The 23,380-nt window shown below is 43.3% G+C and overlaps 1 protein-coding gene across 3 annotated transcripts in view; it reads right to left on the bottom strand.

Moving 5' to 3' along the window:
* PDE8A (phosphodiesterase 8A) overlaps positions 1–23,380 on the bottom strand; it is a 155,588-nt gene that overhangs the window by 117,100 nt on the left and 15,108 nt on the right. The window contains exon 1 of one of the 3 annotated variants that reach the window (XM_083871355.1): positions 11,875–13,431. The exons of the other annotated variants lie outside the window; for them this stretch is intronic. Coding sequence (XP_083727481.1) covers positions 11,875–12,135 — 261 coding nt within the window. The 5' untranslated portion in view covers positions 12,136–13,431. Of the gene's footprint in view, positions 1–11,874; positions 13,432–23,380 lie in introns of those variants that run through there. 3 annotated transcript variants of the gene reach the window in all.

The following is a 23,380-nucleotide window of genomic DNA, read 5'->3' as shown; positions in this document are numbered from 1 at the left end:
TTTCAGGTGAGCTCAACACAACTCACTTCCTTGGTACCTTTGTCCTGGAATGGAACTGCCCTGGCACAGCAACTCCTAACAGGTGGATGCAGCTGGGTACTTCTCTGATCAGCCAGCTGGAATATCAGTCAGCTGGGGAAAAAATGTAAGGGACCATTGACCAAAAGCATCAGGTTTCCTGAAGGGGGTTGATAGTTCTTCTTTGCAGGTCATCCGTGGAGAAAGGGCAAGAGACTACACGGCCTCACTGCTAAACACACACTTGAGAAAACAACAGACTGAGGAAGACTGTGTCCTTGTTCAAACTGATGATGGGAGAATTTATGAGGTTTCTCAACTTTTTAGGACAAATCACTTTTCCACAACTAGGTAAATATCCCTGTGGAGACAGCTGCGACTTCTGCTACTAAAAAATACCTCACAGAGACCTCTGAGCCTTGTAAGTGCTGGACTCCATCACCTACACTCTGCACTGGCCTCTGGTCTTGGTTTAATTTGAGAGGGACTGACAGAGCAGTGCATCGTATCAGGGAGGCACCTCCTCACCCACAATAAATCCTGTGCACCCAATAAAAGGGTGAAAATCACAGCTACCTATTAACACCCACAGCCTGTGCTTCCTAGCACAGCTCAAAGGCTCTCAGAAGAAATGGAGGAAAAGACTGCCATTCCCTGATCCTGCACCAGGTCTATTTCATTTCCACGATCCTTAAAATTCTCTGGTTTGCTTAGACTTTGTAAAAAACCAAACAAGGCTACCCCACAAAGCAAAAACTACCCCATGAACAGCGTCCCACAAACTGAGCAGGGCACAGCAGGAGAGAGTTTATACTGCCCAAAGAGCACAAGAGAGCCTTGTAAGAGCTCTTAGCATCAGAACAGCCAAGATAAAGTTAGCAGAAAACTTCAGAGCTGTGTAACCTCCAAAAAAGAAGTTGCTTTCAGTTTAATTGGCAAAATAAGAGATTACAATTTCAGCTTGCTTTTCTTGACAGTCCAGCTACAAATCTCACTGTAAGTAATTCATAAGAGAGCTTAGCTTTTTAGAAAACGTGAACTTCAGTCACACTTCTCCGAAAATTTGGCGCTTGGCAATGTTCCCATGGTCACACTGTGACCAGAGGCTGAGTCTGAGGATGTGACAAGCCTCTGGTCTTCCCACACCTCCCACCAAGCACTGGCAGGACTTGCTCCCTCTGCCCCACTCCCACCCAAACTCTGAGGCTCTGCACTGATACAAGCAAACAAGGAAAAAAAAAAACTTCCAACTGTGTTGGAAAAAAAAATTCCAACTTTCAAACAGTGACAGCAGAATTATGTTTCTCAGAAAATGATCATAAGCTGATACATCAATATTTAGCTCTTGGAACTAAAAGTATAGAATGCTCAACAAAATTTCTTTTTTTATTATTTGCTACCAAACCAGCAGGTTGCCACTGCTGCCTGTCTTCAGGGTCAGATAGATACTACTTCTGCCCTTCTCACCAAAGCCAAGAGGGAGAGGGATGGGTCAGCTTCCTCACTGAGCAGCTTCATTAGTTCAATGAGTTTTTTAGTAGGATCAACAAGGATCATAAAAACTAAATCTCTCTTATCTCCAAGAATTTGTTTTTTCCTACCAGGTACCACTGCCAGAGGCAACTGCTTTTTGGATAAAACTTGGCTCCCAACAAGCTACTGCTCTAATACATTAATTTCTAAGAGCTGTAACATGCAATAAATTTTCAGAAAACATAAATACCTCCTAAAAATTAAGAAGCTGCTCCATAGTAAAATATTCCCTAATTTGGAAGAACATTATCTGCTGAAGGAAGAGTGTCATTGGTAGGGTTAGGGGCTGTGAGTGACAGCAGTGCCACAGAACTTGAGCTGAGCATTCTCCTGACAGATCTCAGCTCCACAGCTTTGCATAGCAAGGAACAAGACCATCACCCCCAGAACTGAGGACATGCAATAACGTCACTAATTGACAGTACAAGCAAAACAGCCCCTTCATCTGAAATTCTCCAGAAAGCAGATCTATTCCTGCCAAAGACAAAAAGGAAAACCCCAAATACTAAGTAAGTAAAGGAAAAGTTCCAGCAGCATCAGTGGAAGCATGAGTTCACAGGACTTCTTCTTCCTTTTGCTAATGAAACACAAGCTGTTTGGGTTTGCAAAACTCCTTCTGCCTGTCTTTGAAATGATTCATTCCTCTAAAATATCAAATTTACCCTCAGGTCTTTTCATGTGGAGAACACTCTGACCGAGGTATGAAAAAAAAAAAAAAAAAAAGCTACCCCGGTAGTGAAGTCCTCTTCAGAATACAAACCCATATTTAGTTTCAATTCATGTCCCCTGCTTTCTTCTAAACTCTTTCATTGGTTGTTCATGGTCCCTGCAACAGTATCTGCAGAAACAAATGCATCAACCATTCACACTGGTGGTATTGCAGTGATAAGTATGTGCTAACACTGGTTTGGAAATTAATTCTCCATTTACAAATTCCCCTCAAGAGTACAATTTTTCATTACACTCATCAAACAAGTTTTAAGGACATAAAACTAAAATATCGGTATCACATTACATGCCAAAATGGTGAAAAAATAAAAGTAAATCAGTATGCTCAGACTAAAGCCAGAAGAGGAACATGAAGAACTCTTCTCAGTTTTGTACCTTTAAATAGATCCCTCACATCTTTCACCAAAGTATACTCAGCTGAGGGCTGTTGGAGACAAAACCCTGCAGACAGGGACACAGCTTGGTCCGAGTGCAGCCCTTGTGTCCCTGGGTACTCGGGGGCCCTGTATGACACACAATGATCCTGCATGACACACAATTAACACCAGGCAGCCAAGTGGAAACACACAGCAAGTTGGCCAGAGAGCCACACACTGTCCATGGGAAGTCTGGATCACTGCTGCATCACTGCCTACAGAATGATCCTCACCCAAATGTGAGTGAAGAACAACACAGGTACAAATACGTGGGGAAAAAAATCCTTTGGAATGCTTAGAAATTTAAGGTTTTAACTTTGAGAGTCATCACTCTCAAAGTTATTCTGCCTAAAGCCACAGCCACAACCCTTGAGCCCAAAGATCTTAATAGGGTTGAAACAGTGTCATTTTAGTAAGACTTTGGCCCACTAATAAATCTCTTTGGTATTTGAAAATAATACTTTACTTCAATTTGAAAAATAAAAAGCAGATATCTTGCCAGCAATCCCAGTGCCATCCACACTTTAGTACAAGCTCTAGATTCCAGTATTTATAGACCTACATTCTGATACTCATCCTATGTCGAAATGTTTGAGTTAAAGCTCACGGAAAAGTGTAGTTTTTACCAGGCAGTTAAACTGTGTGCAGGACACATCACTTCTGCTTCAAGTTACCAGAGTAATAGGTGTGGCTGTCCTCAACCATTTGTGGAATTTCTCACCAAACTTATGAGAAGTTATGAAGGAAGAAAGGAAAAAAAAAAAAAAAAAAAAAAAAACAAAAAACCAAACCCACAAACCTAAAAATTGGAAGGAAGAGCAGACAGTACTCCAATACGAACACATATCTGCAAATTAATCGTCTCAGGTGAACATTGATCTTGACCTACCTACATATCCCACAGATATGTTTGTGCATTTAAACCTGGAATTAAAACCACTGCTGTAAAATAGAGTGTTACAGCTCAGTGTCAGAACACCTACAACCCTGATAACTCAGTGTGAATGAGGAACACCTTTCTGATGATGCAAAACTGTAGCTACTCCTAATACAGATCAAGATTCTTTTGTTGTGCTTTAATTAGAATTAAATTAGAGTAGGTTTTTTTCAAACAAGATTCTTATAAAGAAAGTTTACTTTGCTGATCACTCACTGAGGTTGTTTTTCTGATTAAATTTTATTAGAGATGACAGAACCTCAGACTCAAAGACAGAATAGGATAGTAAATGTGTAACTTTAAAAATAAGTTGTCTTTTAGTGGCAAGTAAGATGGGGCCTCGTAAAGTTTCCACCACATCCCAGCAGGGAGCTAAAGGTCACTGCTAACTCCAAATGAAAACAATGGGAATTGGAGGATGTCATTCTTTCATATTCGTCCAGTGATTCCAGTGTATTTTCTTTGTATGGATTTACTTAGGAAACTGGGAACTCTGAAACACAATGAAAAGATTTCAATGTCACCATTTTCCCCATACAAGACCAATAATCTGTTCATATCACTATATCAAATGTTTGATTTACAAAGCAAAATACATCCTTGAATACATCCTTGAAAAATGTATATAAAATGTTTGGTTTCCTATGCAACTTTCAAATAAACATGCAAAATAATACTGTTTTTTCCAAAAAGAAGTGAGCTCTCACTTCCAACAAAGAAAGAGACACATCTTAAATATGTTAAATATTATTGAACAAACAGATTAATATATATCCCGATTTTAAAAAATTCTTGAAATAGTATCAGTTGAGTTTGTTCAGAAATGAAAGGCCCATTGGGCCAACAAAGAGATTTTCTTTACACCCACAAAAATATGTTATCCTAATTTCTTGGGATCTAGTGCTCAAAAATTGTCTATCAGACAATAAAGTGGGAGAACCAAAAGCTACATTTCCTCCCACTCCCTCCAAGCAAGGGTGAGAATTCTTATTTGAGTCCCTCATGCTGCAATCAGTCTTTTTCATGAACAACATTATATTCCCAAAACTGTTTTTAAATCTTGAATATTCCTTTTTTCATTCCGAGCTCTTCTGCTGTGCAAGGACATGAACTCTCTACAGATATCTGCAGACTACCTTTGAACATTTAAAACGCTATCAAAACCTGTCTCAAATTACCTTGTCTACCACATTCAAAACAGATATAACCTAATTTATGTCAACACATTTCCATGCCATAAAGCAGGTTCTAGCTCTCTTCCTTTCTCCTGGAACAAAGCCATACATGTGGGAGCTGGCTCACAGAATGCTAAGCCTTTTACTTGATGTAGAGTGACAGAGTTACAGATTTTACAAGAAAGAGAAGAAAAGGGCCTGGGAGTTTGATTTGAGGCCAACAGCACAACCCGTAGCAAAAGAGAAGGGTCTGGAAAAATGCACAAATTAGAGACTCTGCTGTTTAATTTCATAGCCTGTGTAATACCAACATTTATTAAATTTTGCCCCTAAAAGGGGTATCAAGAAAAAACCTAAAAGGGGCCGAATGCTGAAATCTTTTCACAAAGCAGAAGACTTTAATATCACTTCTTTGGTGTCTTTCAAAACTTAAAATCTGAGTTTGGGCAATAAAACTATTTAGTATGTCATGCACATTAAAGCAATTTGTATCTTGTCATCCTGTGCCAGTTTAAACTACAGTTAAATGATGATACCTAATTATTTTACCCAAAGAACAGATAGCAATGTGTAGAATACCAAGGGACCAAGCAAATTCCTACCGAACCTCCACTGGATGAATGGGTCTTATATATAAAAATACTGAAATTCACATGGAAAACTGAGCTTGGGACATGAAATCCTGCTCTGTGTGCAACCTTGGAAACATTGCTAACTATGTTTTAATTCCATCCATGGCTGGTAAAGCAGTTTACAGTGTGGGCATATTATATCCATACACACCACCAAAACAAAGCACAATGCCAAATTAAATTGTTCTCCTACATGTGCAGGTGCTTCTATGGCCCCCTGATAAAATGACAACTTACATAAATCTTGTATTGAAACTATTTCACCTTGAGGCCAGTCTGCTCATTTTCATACTTGCTTTAAGTTTCTTTCACTTTTTGCTGAGACCTAATAAAAGCTTTAGCTGTCCGTATCTCAAAATACTTATTTCTTCTTTGAAGACTCATTCGAAAGTCAACTGAGATTCCAACTGCTCAAAAAGTGTAACATTTTCAGTGTATTGTTACTATTGCTAAAGTAACCCGATTCAAGAGTCCTTTCTCAATGTGACAGCCAAGAGAGGTGAACAAATGTTCAAATAATAACTGAAACAAAACAGCTATTTATCACTGTTGGTGGTGGCGACTGCTGGATAAAACAATTTCAATGGATGATAAAAATAATTCTCATTCAAATACCTCTCCCTTTCTTGACCTGAACATTTATTTGAACATGAGGAACAAATTCTCAAATATGCATGGAAAGCAAAACAGTTTCCAAACAGTATTTTTTCTTAGATTCAAATGAACCACAAACAACTTTCATAATAAGACATTCTTCATTGTCACATGGATTGTAAGCATCCTCTAATCTACAATTCATTGAATGAGAAGTATTTGCAAGCAGGTGTAACCATTTTGTATCTTTAATTCATATTTAAACTTAGCATTTTGAATGTAAAATCTGAATTGCTGGTATCTTAAATAACAAGGCAAAGCTGTCAACTTGCACTGGAATTTCACACCACATGTAATATTGGGAATGGTAGAAACTCATTAATACATCACCTCCTGTTATTCTGCCTGGCTTATAACTCTACAAGTAGAAAATTTCTCACTGTAGATGTACTTACACTTCAATCTGAGCCATACAATTAAGAATATAAAAAGTACAACACAATAAGAAAAGTATCTAGAACTGCAGAAATAAAGGCTTGGGTTTAATACTTCCTCTATCGACAGATTCAGGAGGCAGAAAAGGAAAAGCTTAGTACTTAACTACATAAAATGCCCAGGGAAAAGACACAGAGCAAGCTCAGACGGCAGCATCGAAGAACAGAAAAGGCACAAGAATTTTCAACCGAAAGGAGTTTCAGTGAAGTGAAGTGAAGTTTCACTTCAGTGAAGTATTTTTTACAAACAGTAAATACTCCAAAAATTCAGGGTCTGACCTTGCTCATCTCAGTCACACCAAGAATTGCCCTCAGATGCAGTGACACATTTTGCATGAGCTGGTTTGCATCACAAGAAGAGATACCAATAATAATGCTTTAAAAATTGAAAACACAGCTTATGCTATCTTTGTGGTGTAGCCATCTATATACTGTGAGTGATTTATTGTTTGTGGTTTTTTCCAATTTACATAACAAACAACAGGAAATTTAAAAAGATAAAGATTAAACCTAAACATGAGCCCAGTACACATGTTACTACACCACTTCACTTCATACAATTTAAAAATTAGACTCCCATCCCCTGGAGAAAGGGTTCATGCCTTATAACAACAGCATAAAAAGTATCAGTCTGAAAAGTCTGGAGCCCTGAAGACTGAGAAAAGTTCACGTATCTCAGCGTGGGAAGGATCCTCTCAGTGGAAGCAGGGATCTCTGTACAGGAGAACTGACGTCAGTGGAAGTGGGAGGGAAACGGTGATGGGAAGTTTGTCGGGGGAAATGATTGAGGACAGTTTCAGTGGGAACAGGGAGGATTCAAGAGAGGGTGGATGGCCTCAGTGGAAGCATGGACAGAAAGTGTGGGAGTATCAAAGGGAGGCAGTGCTGGTGTGTTCCAAGGGAAAGGAATTACCAGACAGGGAGGAAAAGAGCAGACAGCTTAATGGACTAAATAACGTGCTGTTAACTGCTGAAATGAGATCCCCTTCAGCACTGCAGGTGCCATATAGCATACAGCCTATGCAGAATTATGCAACATGGGTTTGCTGGGATTGCAAAATTCACAGGCAATTTCAGGGTTTGAATGCAGAAAACTTACTGGCTGTAAGGGCATGGATTTAAACTGGCTGCCCCACATCAGCTGATAAATCAAAACACTATTTAACTTTTGGTCCTTCTGGCTTGGGAGTAATTTCAATTTCAAACAAAGGAAGTTTGAATTTACTCACTGATCCCCTTGCACCCAAATGCAGATATTTCTGTATGAAATGTACCCGACAAGGAGAGCTTCTCAAGGAGAGAGGAAGGAAATCTTACATACGTAAAAGAATGACAGAGCAAAATCAAGGTGCTACAGTGTATATTAATGCATTGGAGAAGAGCCACACACACAGTATGCTGGGATAGCAAATGATTATGAATATCCAAGCCAATTTTAAATAAACGTCCATGAAGTCCTTATGCCTTTCAGCATTTATTCCTCTTATGTTATAGATTAAACACTTATTATTCTAATGGTGTTTAAGCAGGTTTCTATAAATCTAAGTACCTTTATCACAAATTCAACTAAAAAAATCTCAAAATCATAACTAATATATATGAAAAGGACAGACTGTCACAATTCTGAGTCCACTTTCTTGAGATCTTTAGAGTTAAAACAAAAATCAGGGAAACTCCTCTTTGCAACAGTACTGGTTAAGTGTCATTTGATATTCCTTATGTAGCACTGGATAATCAAACCCCAGTCCTTCCATCCAAGTCCTGCTCATCTTTCACTAGCACAGGGTTTAATCTGCAGAGGCAATACATTGAAAATTAAGGGAAGAGTTTCCATGGCTGGTTCACTGTTTAAATCTGGCACTTATTCCAAGATGCTCATAATTTTCAAATAAAAGCCACATATGAAAATACTAATTAAGGAGGGAGATCCAGGCACCATGACCTAAAAGAGGTCTTCCATTGCTCACATACTGTCACCATATTCACACACAACAGGAACAGTTGTTACAGCATTTACCTCTGCACACACACAATTTTAGGATTATTCTCCAAATTTGAGTGGATTAATTCAGGGTTCCCTATACCAGAAAAGAACACGTCACTTTTTTTAGCTACAGTATATAAATTGATGCAAATCACAAAATACAATACCCAAAATCACACCACCCATCCAGAAAATTATCCTCTGCTATTTGGCCAAGAGAAAGATTTATCAAGACATAAACACAAAACCAGAGTTAAGTCACGAGTTAATTAGCAATAGATATAATGTCATTTTACAAGTAATATGGGAATTTTTTTTCTTTTTATTGCATTTTCTGACTTGAAAAACGTGCACTACAGCCAGCAAATGGATTCAGTAAATACTATTGCACTATGTATTATACATGTTTTAATAAAGCTAATGCCAGCCAAAGTGAAAACATGAAGTTACCCACAGGCCAAGTTTTGTTCATAGCTCTAACACAGCACTCTATTTGCTTTAATCTGAGAATATGCAACAATTTAAAATGTCCTGAAACCATGTGAAGATGTCATTCAGGCAGATTACTGGTGACTCACACAAATTCTGGGTGACACCACCAGTGCCCAAAGCACACCAGGTTTGCAGCATTTCATGTTTGTGTGAAGGAATCCCCAGGGCCATAAAGAGTGTACAACATGCTCCAAGAAATAGCAATGGTTCTTAGTAGCACCCTAACTCCTACAGTTCTTCCTCAAATCAAAAATCCTTTTAAATATAAAACAGCACAACATCCTGCCCAATGCTCCTTTTTTCTTCAGGAATTTCAGGCTCCTGCACATTGTTGTCAAGTTTCTCACACTTACTTTCTTTCCAAACAACTTCACTGTGCTGTGAAAACTGTTCTGCAGTGATCCCTCCCTCCAGCACAATCTCCGAGGCAGCACAGTTATCGAGCATTCTAAGAACTGCAAATCTGGTTGTACTACACACGCTGATGATAAAAGCAGAGAAAGAAATACCACGCTGTCTGACAGCACTAGAGGCTATTACAGGATTTCACACGTGAAAATCATGTAGAAGTGATGTGTCCAACAGATTCTGTATTCAAATGATCACAAACAGAACTCCATTTTCATTTCTCAAAACCCATCTTTCACAGAACTGTGCTGAGGAGTGATGACAAGGGCAGAAAATGTGACTGAGTGATAAAAATCTGAGTGACTGTCAGTGAGATGACAGCATGCATACAAACCAAGAGCAACCTACAGTGTCTGGCTGAATTATCCAAACCTAGTAACAAGAATTTGTACAAAGTTCTTGAAGGCGAACTACAAAATTTAACAAAATTAAGACTGTTTCTCACACATGCTTCTGAAAACAGGTTTGAGGGATTTTTCCCCTTAAACAATCACACAGAAGACAAATTCACAGAACAAAAATTTGAGAAGACTATTTTTGATTTAGGTTTTGTAACGTGCAATTATAATCACTATAAAAATTCAGCTAGCAAAACAATTGTCAGGACTTTGATGACAATTTAAGCCTCCTCAGTGTGGCTGCTGTGTTAAACGTGCCGTGAGCACCTCCACTGCGTGTGAACAGGGCCCTAAAGTTCATTTCCTGTGCAGTGCTGTTAACACAGAAATTTAGTTTACTACACCACCATTCAGCTTCATGTTCTGCGTTAAGTATTGTTAATTCCTCCCCACTCACTACTCTCAAAGCGTCTGCCGCTTTTCTAGACTTTTTTCAACTATGAAACTTACTAAACTATGAACAAAGATTGCTAAACTTGAAGGGAAACAATCAAAGAAAATCACCCACATAACTGAAGTAAATTATTCCAGGTCAATGCTCTAGAAGTCGTCTTAATAAGCAAGTTAAAACCCCAAGAAAACAAAAATCATTAGTCTCTGTTTCTCTGCAAAACACTTGACATTCAGCTAGATCTCACTTGCATCTCAAGCCTGTATCTTATATTTACAGTGTGTGTATCTCAGTTCTTATCACAGCAACCAGAACAGATCAGCCATGTTATATAATATCCCCAGGGCTGCTACAATGTTCTTACATTTGCAACTACTCATTTTTACAAAATAAAAAATAGTTTCCAAAGAAAAGCAAAGATGTAGTCCAAGCCTATAACGTTAGGAGCTAAAGTACAACCCATAAATAAACAGTCCATCGATAAAAAGCAAACAGACAAGCAAGCACTCCACACCACTGTCTCACTTCCAAGAAAATAATCACAAATCACTTTTTTTTTTTCAGCATGTGTCTGTCAACTCCATACAGTCTTGTGTCGTACCTCTACTCAAAAGTATGGCCGCAAATACATGGAAAAAAATGCAAAAAATTGCAAAAAAATACCCCTATTTGCAGCAAGAGAGGAGGTCAACAAGTTGTTAACGTAAATCAGTACCCAGAGCAAAACACGCTGCCGCTCTCCCTCCAACTTTCCAAATGGAAAGGGTAGCGGAGTGACCAGCCCAGCCCGCAGGGGCTCCAGCCCGCGGTGTGCCCCTTTCCAGAGGGGACGAGCACAGAGAGCCCCGCGGGACGAGCCGGCACACACCGGGGGGCTCACACACACCGGGGGGCTCAGCACACACCGGGGGGCTCACACACACCGGGGGTCACTCAGCACACACCGGGGGGCTCACACACACCGGGGGTCACTCAGCACACACCGGGGGGCTCACACACACCGGGGCTCACAGCACACACCGGGGGGCTCACACACACCGGGGGGCTCAGCACATACCGGGACTCACTCAGCACACACCGGGGGGCTCACACACCCCAGGGGGCTCACTCAGCACGCACCGGGGGGCTCGCTCAGCACGCACCGGGGGGCTCAGCACACACCGGGGCTCGGTACACTCCGGGGGCTCAGCACACCCCGGGGGGCTCACTCAGCACACACCGGGACTCACACAGCACACACAGGGGCTCGCTCAACACACACCGGGGGTCTGCACACCCCGGGGGGCTCACACAGCACACACCGGGGCTCAGACACACTGGGGCTCACTCAGCACACACCGGGGGGCTCTGCACACACCGGGGCTCAGCACATCTCCCCGCACGGCGCGGCCACAGGGACCCCCCGGTTCGGAACCAGCCCCCGGCTCGAACGGTCGCTGAGGGCAATTAACATCCCTCTCCTTCCCAGAATTAGGAAAACTCATTTTGTGGAATGAAGAAAGAGGCTTGGGTATCTCCACAAAGTCGCCAAGACACTGATTAGTTTATAAACGAAAGTAAAGCCCGAGGCAGGAAAAGCTCCGGCACAACTGCAAGGAAACTCCTTGGGCTCGACAGCTACAGCCAAGTCCTGTTCTGAGAGAAACAGCGCTCGTGTTTAGCACCCTTTTTACCTTAACATTGGCTCTGCCGGTCTGGGCCTCTGCCTCCATGCTCTGGCTGTTCTCCCTCTTGTCTTTCTTAGAGGAATTAGTCCTCGCCTCATAAGTGGATGTGTTGTAGCATTTAATGAATAATCCTGGGACGGGGTTGCCTTGCTGCTGTTGAGACATGGTTGTGTTGGTCTGGTGAGGGAAATTGTACTCCTCAGACTCATTGCTACTGTGACAGATCACTCTGCTGTCAGAGAGGTTGGTGCTTGGAACACAGCCCATGCTTTGTGGCCACCTGGGGAATACTTCTAAATTGTATATATATGTGTGTATATATATATATGTACATATATATATCTTTCCTTCCCGTTGATCTTTTCCCCCTGCTTAATTATTTTTTTGTTAACAGGTTGAATCTCTCTCCTGCGTCTCCGCTACACTCTGAAGCTTTGCCATCGGTCCCTTCTACACCACCAGAAATGTGTCTGTTCTCCTCGTCCTCCAGGAAACAGGTCCTTTAGCTCAATCTCAGCAGTGGGCTGGGGAGCTGGAGGGGAGGGAAGGGGGGAAATCAAGAACCGGTCGACTTCGTATTTTCACAGATTATTATTAATTTGTATAAGCCATCTGAGAATCTTGGTAAAGTTTTCTCTCCTTCTTGTAAAAGCAGAAAAAAAATTTAAAAAAAGAAAAAAAATAGGGAAAAAAATTCAAAAGCAAAAATTATAAAAAAACCCCAAGCCCCAAAGCACAGACACCCCGGCGTCGGTGGGCGCTCAGAGCGGCCGGGGGCACGGCGGCACCGTCTCGTCCCCCGAGCCCGGAGCGCGGCGCATTCTCCACCCGGGCTCGCTCCTAACGCGTTACCGATTAACCCGGGCCGGGCCGGGCCGGGCCGGGGCCGCTCCGCACCTCCGCCTCCGCGCTCCCTCCTCGCGGTCCCAGCTCGGCGCTGCGCTCTGCCGGGGTGCGCTTTGGGGCCAGAAAAAAATTAACAAAAAAATAATAATAAATCAACGATTTATTTAAAAATGAGAGCGAGTAGCGGGTCCCGGCGGGCCGGCCCGCGGAGCCGGCTGCGCTCCTCACGCCGCGCTGGGCTCGTCCCGCGCCGCCTCGGTCGCGGGCGGGCGGGCGGCCGCCGCGGGGGTGACATTCAGGTTCCCGCGGTCGGAAGGAAGGAAAAGCCCCCGGTCAGGCGGCAGCGGGGCTCTCCGGCCGCCGCAGCGGCATCCCGGGCCGCGGGGAGCCCCCTCGGGGAGCGGGGCACGGCTTCCCTCAGCCGCGGGGGCAGCCGGCGCGCCGGGCGGGCGCATCAAAGGGCCTCCATGATGCGGCTGGATCTTTGGGCAGAGAAGTGATGCGAAACGGCGAGAGGGGAAAAATTAAAAAAATTGGAGAAAAAAAAAAAAAGGCGAGAAAAATTTCAAAAGAGCGAGAAGTAGAAGGAGAACGATCCTAGCGTCCCATCCCGGCGGCAGGGGCTGCAGCGGCGAGAGCTGTGGTTCCCGGGGCCGTGGTGTCTGCATCCCTCAGCAGGGAAATGCCGGGCTCCCCGCAGCCGCCGTCCCTCGCGCCGCGCTCACCTTGTTGTTATTGATGTTCCTCGGCGGCGGCGGCGGCGGCGGCGGCCCCCCCTCCCTCCGCCCCGCCCGGCCCGGCCCGCCCCGCCCCGCGGCTCCCCCGCCTGCCCAGCCCCAGCCCCGGCCCCGGCCCCGGCAGAGCCAATGCAGCGCCCGGCGGCGCTGACCTCCGGCCCGCGCTGGCGTCAATGCAGATCAGCGGCCGCGGCCAATGCCGCGCCGGCCCCGCCCGCGCCCCGGCCCCGCACGGCGCTCCAGTCCCTCTGCTCCGGGCCCGCACCCGCCCAGAGCCCGCACCCGCTCCAGTCCCTCCGCTCCGGGCCCGCACCCGCTCCGAGCCCGCACCCGCTCAGGGCCCGCACCCCCTGAGGGCCCGCACCCGCTCCGAGCCCGCACCCGCTCGGGGCCCGCACCCGCTCGGGGCCCGCACCCGCTCGGGGCCCGCACCCCCTGAGGGCCCGCACCCCCTGAGGGCCCGCACCCGCTCAGGGCCCGCACCCCCTGAGGGCCCGCACCCGCTCAGGGCCCGCACCCGCTCAGGGCACGGGGTGAGCCCGGGACGCCGCCCCGGGGAGCCGGAGAGCGGCCGCTCCGGGGGACACCCGGTGCCCCTCTTCAGAAACCCGACAGCGGGCTCGGTTGTTGCTTCCCATCGTTTTCCTTTTCGACTCTGCCCGTGCCAGTTTCTTAGGAAATATTTTTGAAAGCGCAGCCTGTGAAAAGGGAAGATGGTGCTATGGGTGGAGCCAGGCCCCGGGGCTTGGGAAATCAACTGCAGGGAGACTTTTCCTGGAATATGTATGTAAAATAAACCTTTTCTCTTTCTATATCACACGAAAGTAACTATGCTTCCTAATCCTATAGGTGTGCTGGGAGACTAGATGTCTGTATGTACTTTAAGAGAAAACACTCTGTATTTAAAGCCCTTTTAGACGCCGTGTCCAAGGCAAGACAAGTTAGTGCCACAGACAATTCGTGTTCCAGAAGTATCAGCCCAAGTGCAGCTTCAACAACAGAGCTATAACACCACACTCTACCACAGACCACACACCACCCAATGCCATCTTCACATGCCTTTCCCTTTTTTCACTGTGTCATTTGTAGCTTCTGCTACCTTTATTCTCAATGACTCACAGAGGTGCTTCTCCAAGGTCCTGCCTGTTTTCACCAGCTGAGGAACAGCTCACAGGCAACAGCAGTTTAGGGAAGGCCCAACCAAACTTTAGATTTAGGAGCATGGTGAAAACCAAATATCAGAGACAGGACTTCTGTCAACAAGCTCCAGCATCTGAAGAGGGGAAATGATGTGCTACATGAGGAAACTATTTAACTTACTCCAGTTTTGTACCATGAACACTTCCATGGTCCCCTGGCAAAATCATTGTATTTCAGAAGAATCCAATTCAGCAGGAGAACTTCTGTGCATTCAGGACAGCCACCCCTGTAACAGTACCTTAACTACATGACAAATGCCATCAGGTCATCGTTAAAAGCAAAATATGCAGATAAGTGCTGCCTATGGACAACAAGAATGGCAAGAAGCAGCTTTTCACTCATATGTGTAACAGCATCAGTTGATCCAGATGAGAGCACCTTGTAAAGTTGAGAGATGCAAAGCCAAAAGTCAGTGCTTTTGAGAAATGTGGTTTTTCAGGATAACCACAGTACTTGCAATGCAGAAATGCTTTTATTTACTTCTCATAATTGCTAGCATTAAAGGCTGGAAAATCAAGTCTTTCCTTCCCCAATGTTTCTGCTACTGTGCAGTTTCGAGTATAAGGAATAGTCACATAAACTTCAGCCACCCCACTAGTTTAGCTGATCTGTAGAGCCTTTTAGAACCAGAAAAAGAAGTCAGCTTCCTGTGCCCTCTCATCACTTTGGACACTCACTTAATATAAGCATTTAACAACAAATGAAGGGAAAGGCGTAATATATCCATTTGAAACAGTGGGCACCATTTGGAGATGGATCTCATCCTCATTCTTTCCTTTACATTAAATATTATTTACTAGATGCTGTTTAAAAGAGCACTCATATGTGCAGCTAGAAAAAAACTGTGGAAGAAGAGAATGCTACAATTCCTACTTGTGTCATTAAGCATAAGTGCAGGCTCCCTTCCTCAGCCCTAATGGATCTGTCAGCAAAACTGCTATTGCACTTTATTTCTGGTGGCACTGGAGGAGTCAGACAGCAAAACTTCGTTTTCAGAGCTGCACATTCAGTTTGCAGTGCTGACACCTAGAGTTAAGCTCTCTACTTTGTAAAATAAATGAGTCTGGTTTGCAGGTACATAGAGATGAAATGTATAAATTATGGTGTCATTTTAAAAAGAAATCAATATTGGAAAAAGTCTGCTTTCCACTTTGAATGCAAACAAATTCCCACTCAACTAATACAAAAAATTATGTAAATCACAGGCAAATACTGGGAGGAGGGGAGAATGCTTTGTTTGATAACAGCATGACAAAACAAGAAAATGTACATACAAATATGATGGGCATGACCACTTTGCTCTTTTAAAGTTTTTCCACAACTGTCCATTGGGAGGTTATTACTGTTTATTTCTATAGCCTAACTTAATGAAAAAAACCAAACCAAAACAAATCCATTTGTAAGATTTTCAGATGAGAACTCACACTGCCTTGAATGAGAGGGTGAGATGAGAGTGAATAATCCCTTAGTAGTTTAATAAAAGCCATTGAAAAATCACTGGAGTTATCATTACACTGATAAAATTTCAACTAAAGACAAAAAATTGCTCTTCGAACAAGACACTGGCACTGGAATTGTCTTGTTTCTCTATAATTTGGAAACACTGGTGCTGGGGTTTATTAGATAGAAAAGTACAGTTGAAAGTATAGATTTACCCAGAGCCTAGAATCAGAGAGAAGGGGTGAAAACATCAAAATTGTTGCCAATGATAGTATTTTGTCACTGCACTGTATTAAGTGTGTGGATAAAGGACCTTGTTCACAGTTATTGCTTAAGTGTAGCTCAGGAAATGGTGGGCCCTATTATTTAAAAAAAAAAAAAAAAAAAAAAATATCATGCAAAATAGCAGAGGAAGCCGAGGAGTGTAGACACTGGCAGATTAGGGCTGTGGGGGAAGTGCAAGGTCAGTACAGAGTCAGTAAGGGAGAGGTCAGAAGAGAACTAGCTCTTGGAGACAGCTGGGGGAATGAGAAAGGTTATTTATGGAGAATAAGGTTGAATTTCATTCAGGATTGTAGAATAAGAGAAAATGCTAGAAAAGAGCTTGGAGTGATTATCAGCTTCATCTGCAGACAAGTGGCTTCTGGGGAAGATCAAAGCATTTAGAGAACAAATACATAAGTGTCAAAATTTAAAAGGATTGAAAAGACACTATTCAGCCACATCCTCATCATTCTCACTGAGAAATTTTACATTGGATCCTGCGTGTTTTTGACAAAAGACTGAGCAACACACTGCCTCCCAGATATTCCCCCATATCTGATATCTCCCCCCAAATTTCCATAAGCAAAACCACTTCCCTTGATGTATCAGCGGTGTCCATCTATTTCACACAGACCTTGACCAATTCCCATTGCACATTTTAAGAATTCATGCATTATCACTGAGCACTGGGACAGTTCACTCCTGTCCAGTTACACAAAAATGCATGCAAAGGCTCAGAGCAAAAATTTGTTGCCAAAATCCAATTCTGATAATACATCAGTACCCCAGACACAGGCAGGCAGAATTATTCAGAAGGAATGATGGACTAACATTTGCATGAACAACAAATATCAGTGTCCTCTGGAAAACTGTCTGTCCAGCAAAAGCAGAGCGAGCACGACTGCAGTCCTGTGAGCACAGGCAGCAGTCTTGGTAAGAGATTATTCTATGTGGTTTTAATTGCTTCTCCCCCCAATTCAGCTGTATGTTCCAATTGTGTCTTTTGGCCTTCTGAAAAGTTAGGCAATCCTTTTGGTCTGTAGGCCAGCGAAGGAGGCAGTGGGAGAAAAGAGGAGGAGGAACTATGGAAAATGTGCCAACAAGCAAACAGCTGAATGGGCTCTACAACACTAACTCCTGACACGTGCAAGCTGTGACAGTGTGTCTCTCCATCCCAAGAGAGTCTAGAAGAGGAAACAAGGACTATATGCTGCCTTAGCCACAGGTGAGTATCAGCATTACACCCCACGAGGGTACATCTGCTTATTGGTGTATCAGCATCAGGTATCCTGGAATAGGGTGTTTTCAGGTGACGTAAGAGTAAAATTTGTCCTGAGACAGCTCATCCCCAGCTCCTGGAATGTACAGAAGTACAATGAGTTGGTTTGTTTTCTGCACCACTTTCCTGATGTCCTGAAAAGCCCCAAAGCAGCTGAGAGCAGACCGTCCTGATGTCCTGGCAGGCTGTCCAGCTGCTGCTGTTGTGTAATTGCAATTGCAGAACACAGACAGTTGTCTGTACCACTTGGAAATCAGAGCCTTCAAGGCAGTCTAAGTCAGCAACTTTTTCAACTCTAGCACTAAAGACATTCAAGTCTAAAGCTCAGATACTTTGTGTATGTACAAGCTTCATCATCATAACTGGTGTCAGAACAGCTTTTACAGCTGTAGTTCACACAGCACAGCTCAGTGATCAGCAGGATAGACACACTATTTCTAGGAGGTAAATGTACCCCCTTATCCACTGTACCTTCTTTCCACTTTGACTACCTTCTTGCTGTCCATCTGTCCAATGCTTCCCAAGTTTCTCAGCACTATACTTTCCCTGCTTTGTTTTTGGTAGGCTCTTCCCAAGCTGCCCAGGAGCAGATAAAGAGTGAAAGTGAGCAGACCTCTGCCACTCAACTTTAATGACTGGGCACAGGCCTTCAGATGCTGCTGCTCTCCCTCCCAGTCCTGCCTTCCCCAGTGTCTAATGCTCACCCCTAACCCGTGTCTTTCCAGTGCTTGGAGCCCTACACAGCCCAGGGAGTGCAGCACCTACAGGATGCAGGAGGCTGCACTGCATCACCCAGCTGCTCCAGCCCTGCCAGCTGCACAGCCCAGTGGGAAGGAGGAGCAGCAGGAGGGGGACCTGCTGCCAAAGCAGCCTCCAACAGCTCCTACTGCCTGGCCTCGCCTTGAGTTGACCAAGAGTTTGTGGAGAAGGGAGGAACAAAGCACTGTCATCCCCATGCACTCCCCTGTAATTACCCTGTGCTTCACCAGCAGTATTATCTGTCTGGATACACAGTGCCATGCAGCCAGCTGTGACCATAGAGAATTAGCTGTTCCCCTCTTGGAGAATTTTCCCTTCTCTCTTCCTCAGTATTTTTAAGCCAACTTACATTTATTTAGCATGCAACCTTTTCAGTTTGTGATTTACTAAAGCAAGGATGACAATTGGTCCTTTTAGGTGGAGTGGTACACCCAATTCTTACACCCTACAAGTGCCTATTGTCTCTCTGCTTCGTAGGAGTATTGGATCCTTTTCTTAGCTAGTCAGCCTCAGCCAGGCCCAGCCCAAAAGTGACCACAGCCTCAGGACCCTTCAGACTCCTGAATTGGTTCCCAATGCCACAACCCCCTATTTTATATTGTGGCCTGCCTGGATCCAATAAGAGAAAACAAACCAAAACAAATCAGTAAAAGAAACAAGCAACTTGTGTCCTCCATCAGTAAGTCAGTTTTCTTTGGTGATCAGAGCTAGAAGGACAAGCTCTTAGTTTATTGTCTACCCCAGCAACTAAAAGATCAGTTCAGGCTAATGAGGGAATACTCACTCAAGACAGGCTCTCAAATCCACAGACTCCTTGCCCCTGAGTCTCTCCTGGGATCCCACTGCAGCCACTTTCTCGTTTGCTCCTGGTTAACCAGCAGTGCTAGTGGCCAGCAGCCTGCCTTCCTGGGCCAGCATTCTTAACCCTTCCCAAAGGCAGGCAGAGTAAGAATGATAAAGAGAACAACAAAATATGGAGCTAGAAACTCATCCCTGCTGTATGGCAGCAGCAGAAGCTGAAAAACTCTCTAAAATTACTCTTTAAGACTAGACTGTACACCTGCAAAACAGATGGCTTTCATGGTTGCTGAATTTATTATTTAAGGAACAGATACATCATCCGTGGTCATACTGAACAGTGATTTATTATATATTCACAATAGCAAAAAAATCCCATGTCCTGCCTGTGAGATATATGTTCTTAGATCACTGAAACTACTGAAGAATTTATCTTACAAACTTGTCTGAATATAACACAGGGAACTGGACCTCATGTGAATACTTAACAACTCCTAGCTGTGTTCTCAAGTACATTTCCTTTCTTTGGGTCAAAACGATACTTTTAAATACACTCAGTCATACCTGACTATGTACAGTCCTTCCCCAATGTTAAGTCTTTCTGTGGAGCATCTATGCAAGAAGCTGAACTCTTAATTAACAAAGAAGATCATACTCTAGCACCAACAGGTAACCCAGAGATGATTGTGCAGTTGAATATACCCCTTTTCCCAGGAATGTTTCACATCCATTCTTTCATTGTAATCAGGCTCTGATTGCCCAGCAATGGCAGAGCTTTTATCCAACACTGTTCTTTCCAACTATTTTTCCAACTGGATTCTCATTCCTGTAAGCTCCCACCAGGGAAGTTGCAGTCCCTGTCTCTTGCCAACATGCAGTTCTGCATGGAGACAGTTGTAAGGAGGAATGTACAAGAATCTCTGTGGTGCCATGGCACAGCACCCTTAGATCAAGGTTCTTGTAAACTCCATTTTATAGCTCTCTGTGCATCCAGCTGAGCAGCAGGAAGAGCAACACCACAAGAACTGCAAGAGGAGATGACAGTTTGGGGGAGATAAGGAGAAACCACACTCAAGGGAGAGGGCAGGCAAAAAAAACAGGCCATGGAAGTTTTCTGGGGATAGCTATTAAAAAAAAAAAAAATAAATAAAAAAAAAAGAAACAGACTCAGGATGTGTCTAGGAGATAAATCTTCTGAGTTTTTGAAAAGGGGAAGGCAGTGCTTGCAGGCTCACTTACCACAGCCCTGACAAACATTAATCTTGTTCACATGGGCACCATCCTTCCCAACACATTCACCAGGGCTGGCTGGAGCACGGCTATCACGGAAGGATCTGTCATATTAAGCAGAACAGCACTTGGCAGTTTGTGTGAATTATGGCCACAGCCAGCACAGCTGGGTGCTGCAGGAGTTGACAGGCTCTGTAACACGAGCACAATAGCAAGCACTAAAAAAAAAAAAAAAAAAAGAAAAATATCTCCAAAATGTTTTGGGAACTGAGTTGAAAACTACTTTTAAAACACATCCTTTAAATTTGTGAGAGACTTCCAAACAGATGGGGTGGGGAATGATCTGATTAATCGAGGGGGCTGATCTTGTGATTTAGCTCTTCCTTGGCAAGGTCTCTTGGTCTGCACTTTCTGTGCCCAAGTGGGTGGGCTCCTAGTGCTCCATCAAGAGGCTTTTTAATCCGTGCTCGCTTGAAATAAGCTGCAGTGCCATCTCTGTCTCCCTGGTACATCTCCAGGCACAGCTCCCCACTTCCCATCCCTTCACAAAAAGGCCTCTCACCCTGGGGGCTGCAGGTAACCCTTATCTCCCACATGGCCCCAGTGCCAAACACACCTTTCCCCACAACTCTCATCTGGTTTACACTTCTGCTTTTGGGGAGTTTCAGAGCAAACCATTCCACACATTACCTTTCCAATGAATTAATGTCAACCAAGTCAAAACAGTCACTCTTAAATTCACTACCACAACAAATATACCAATCTGGACAAAGCAATTGAAGATCTATTCATCTCCTTGCACTCTTGGAAGTTCATTGGGCAGGTGTCAGAGTTGTTTGAGAAGGTCAGGACCATGCCATGCACATGACATCTCTTCAGAGCCCGTGCAAACTGCTTCTCTCTTGCTCAGCTGGTATAAACACCTAAAAATCACATTTTCCTTTTGACAGTCTTGGGCACCAAAAGAAGTAACCACTTTTTAAAACAAAGCTGAGTCTTCAGGACTTCAAAAATCTGATCTAAACTGATTATCCTTTTTAAAAGAAACTAAGTTAAAGACTCTGCATTTCACATATCCGCAGGGGAAAAGCTATGTGGCCTTTTAGGAGAGGAGGTAAATTGAGAAGAAAAAAAAAAGTATGTACATAAGATGCCTATTGTATCTCACTATAAAAAGTTTTTTCCAAACACAGCTACATTCCTTTTTCAGGAGAAACAGCAAATCTCAGAAAAATCAGTCTTTCTCTGGGGAGAAATACAGGTATTCAAGAAAAATACTAAAAGAGTTAACAGTTAAATTTCAGTTTAGCTGGTGCAGACTGCACAGACTGCTTTTTTTTTATTTTCTCACTCTTTTGTCACATAATGCATTTTTATTATTTTAATATAGGACCCCTTTGATAATATCAGCACATGAAGAATTACAGTTATATTTTCCCATCTGATGCTATTTGAGCTGCCCTAATTAGGACAGATTGATCCCACCTTTATCCCAGTGTAGCATTTTGAGTTAGATCTTTGTACTTACAAGGCACTGGCAGCACTGGGCTTCCCAGAGGCACTGAGGGCAAAATGTATCAACCTTGCTGTCCTTTCCAATTGGGCTTTCTGACTCTGCAGTGTCTGCTCCCATGCAGTGGACTTAACAAAGAATGGAAGCAGAGCTCAAGACTGCAAAAATTATATGAGTAAGAGAAAGTAAATTAAGCAGGTCTTTTCTACACAGAGACTGAAGCAGAAATAAAAAACCTTTGCAGTGTTGTAGATTTCAGAAAAAAACCTAAATCCCCAGACCAGCTTCTTGCCAGAATATAAACTGCCCATACTTTGGCCATTTTCTCATCAGTTTAAAGCCAGCATCATATTTGTTACAATGACAGCATATTTACTGGTGACAGCACTCTGAAAGACATTTTGGAAAGAGAAACAGAATTTCATCAGACTAAATTCACATTGCACAAACAATGTTTTCTCAATACATTTGTGCCCCCTGCATTATTGAAATAAACCTGAGGCAGCTCCCGTATCACAATATTCTTAAAAAAAAAAATAAAGGCAGGAATCATCCAGCTCTTCCTCCGCTTGAAGAGAATGTGAACTTGTGATAAAAAGTTTACTTTAGTTGCTGTGCCAAATGCTGGGCAGGACTTGGGAGGATTAATAACAAGAATGGGCTGGAGACACGTGGTTGAGTTCGCCTTGTTTGCAGTTGGGCTCCTTAGCAAGGTACAGCCTGACCTTAGGTGACTGTGGCTAAAAGGAACAATTATGGAGCTCAGCAGTGGAAAAAAAAGGTAAAACAAAAACAGACAGACCGGAGCCGTATACTTGAAAGAATTTAAAGTGTTCAGCTAAATTAGGCACATTAGGTTAGAATACATTACATCCAAGCTTTGTTAACCACTTCAGTGAGAAAAGAACTTCAGAAAAGACTATAGAAACCATGGATTTCTTCTAGAACAGATGCTTTTTATCTCTTAATAAGAAATAAAAGTAAACTTTCTTTTATCTAAAGTTACATGGCCCTATCACAGACATACTGGCACACATCATAAACACTAGTTGATTTATGATTCTAATTCCTTGGAGATGGGAAAATATTGAGTGATTTGCTCTTAATGACCTGGGAAGTACTTGTCATTGCCCAGAAGCAAGGCTGTAATCTGGCCTCTTTCATCAGTCTCCACCTTTTGAAGCTTCGGTGGTTTCTGGGAAATCATATCTTTCAGACAATTTGTATAGCCAAGTAAAATTCCCTATTTTTCAAGTGCAATATAACCTATGATTCTGCAGTGACACTTTGCCTCTCTTAGAGTTACATCTTGATCTGCACCAGCGAAAAAGCTTGAGCTGACTAATGATCATCTAAAAGGTTTTAAACAAAACAGCTTTCTGATAAGAGTGCATTTCTCGGAAGGTCAGTTTATCAGGAAAATGCTAGTAACACTCAAGAGGGATG

This window comes from Zosterops lateralis, assembly GCF_965231275.1.
Source record: "Zosterops lateralis genome assembly, chromosome: 13".
NCBI classification, from domain to species: Eukaryota; Metazoa; Chordata; class Aves; order Passeriformes; family Zosteropidae; genus Zosterops; species Zosterops lateralis.
This window is presented reverse-complemented; position numbering and strand designations above follow the sequence as displayed.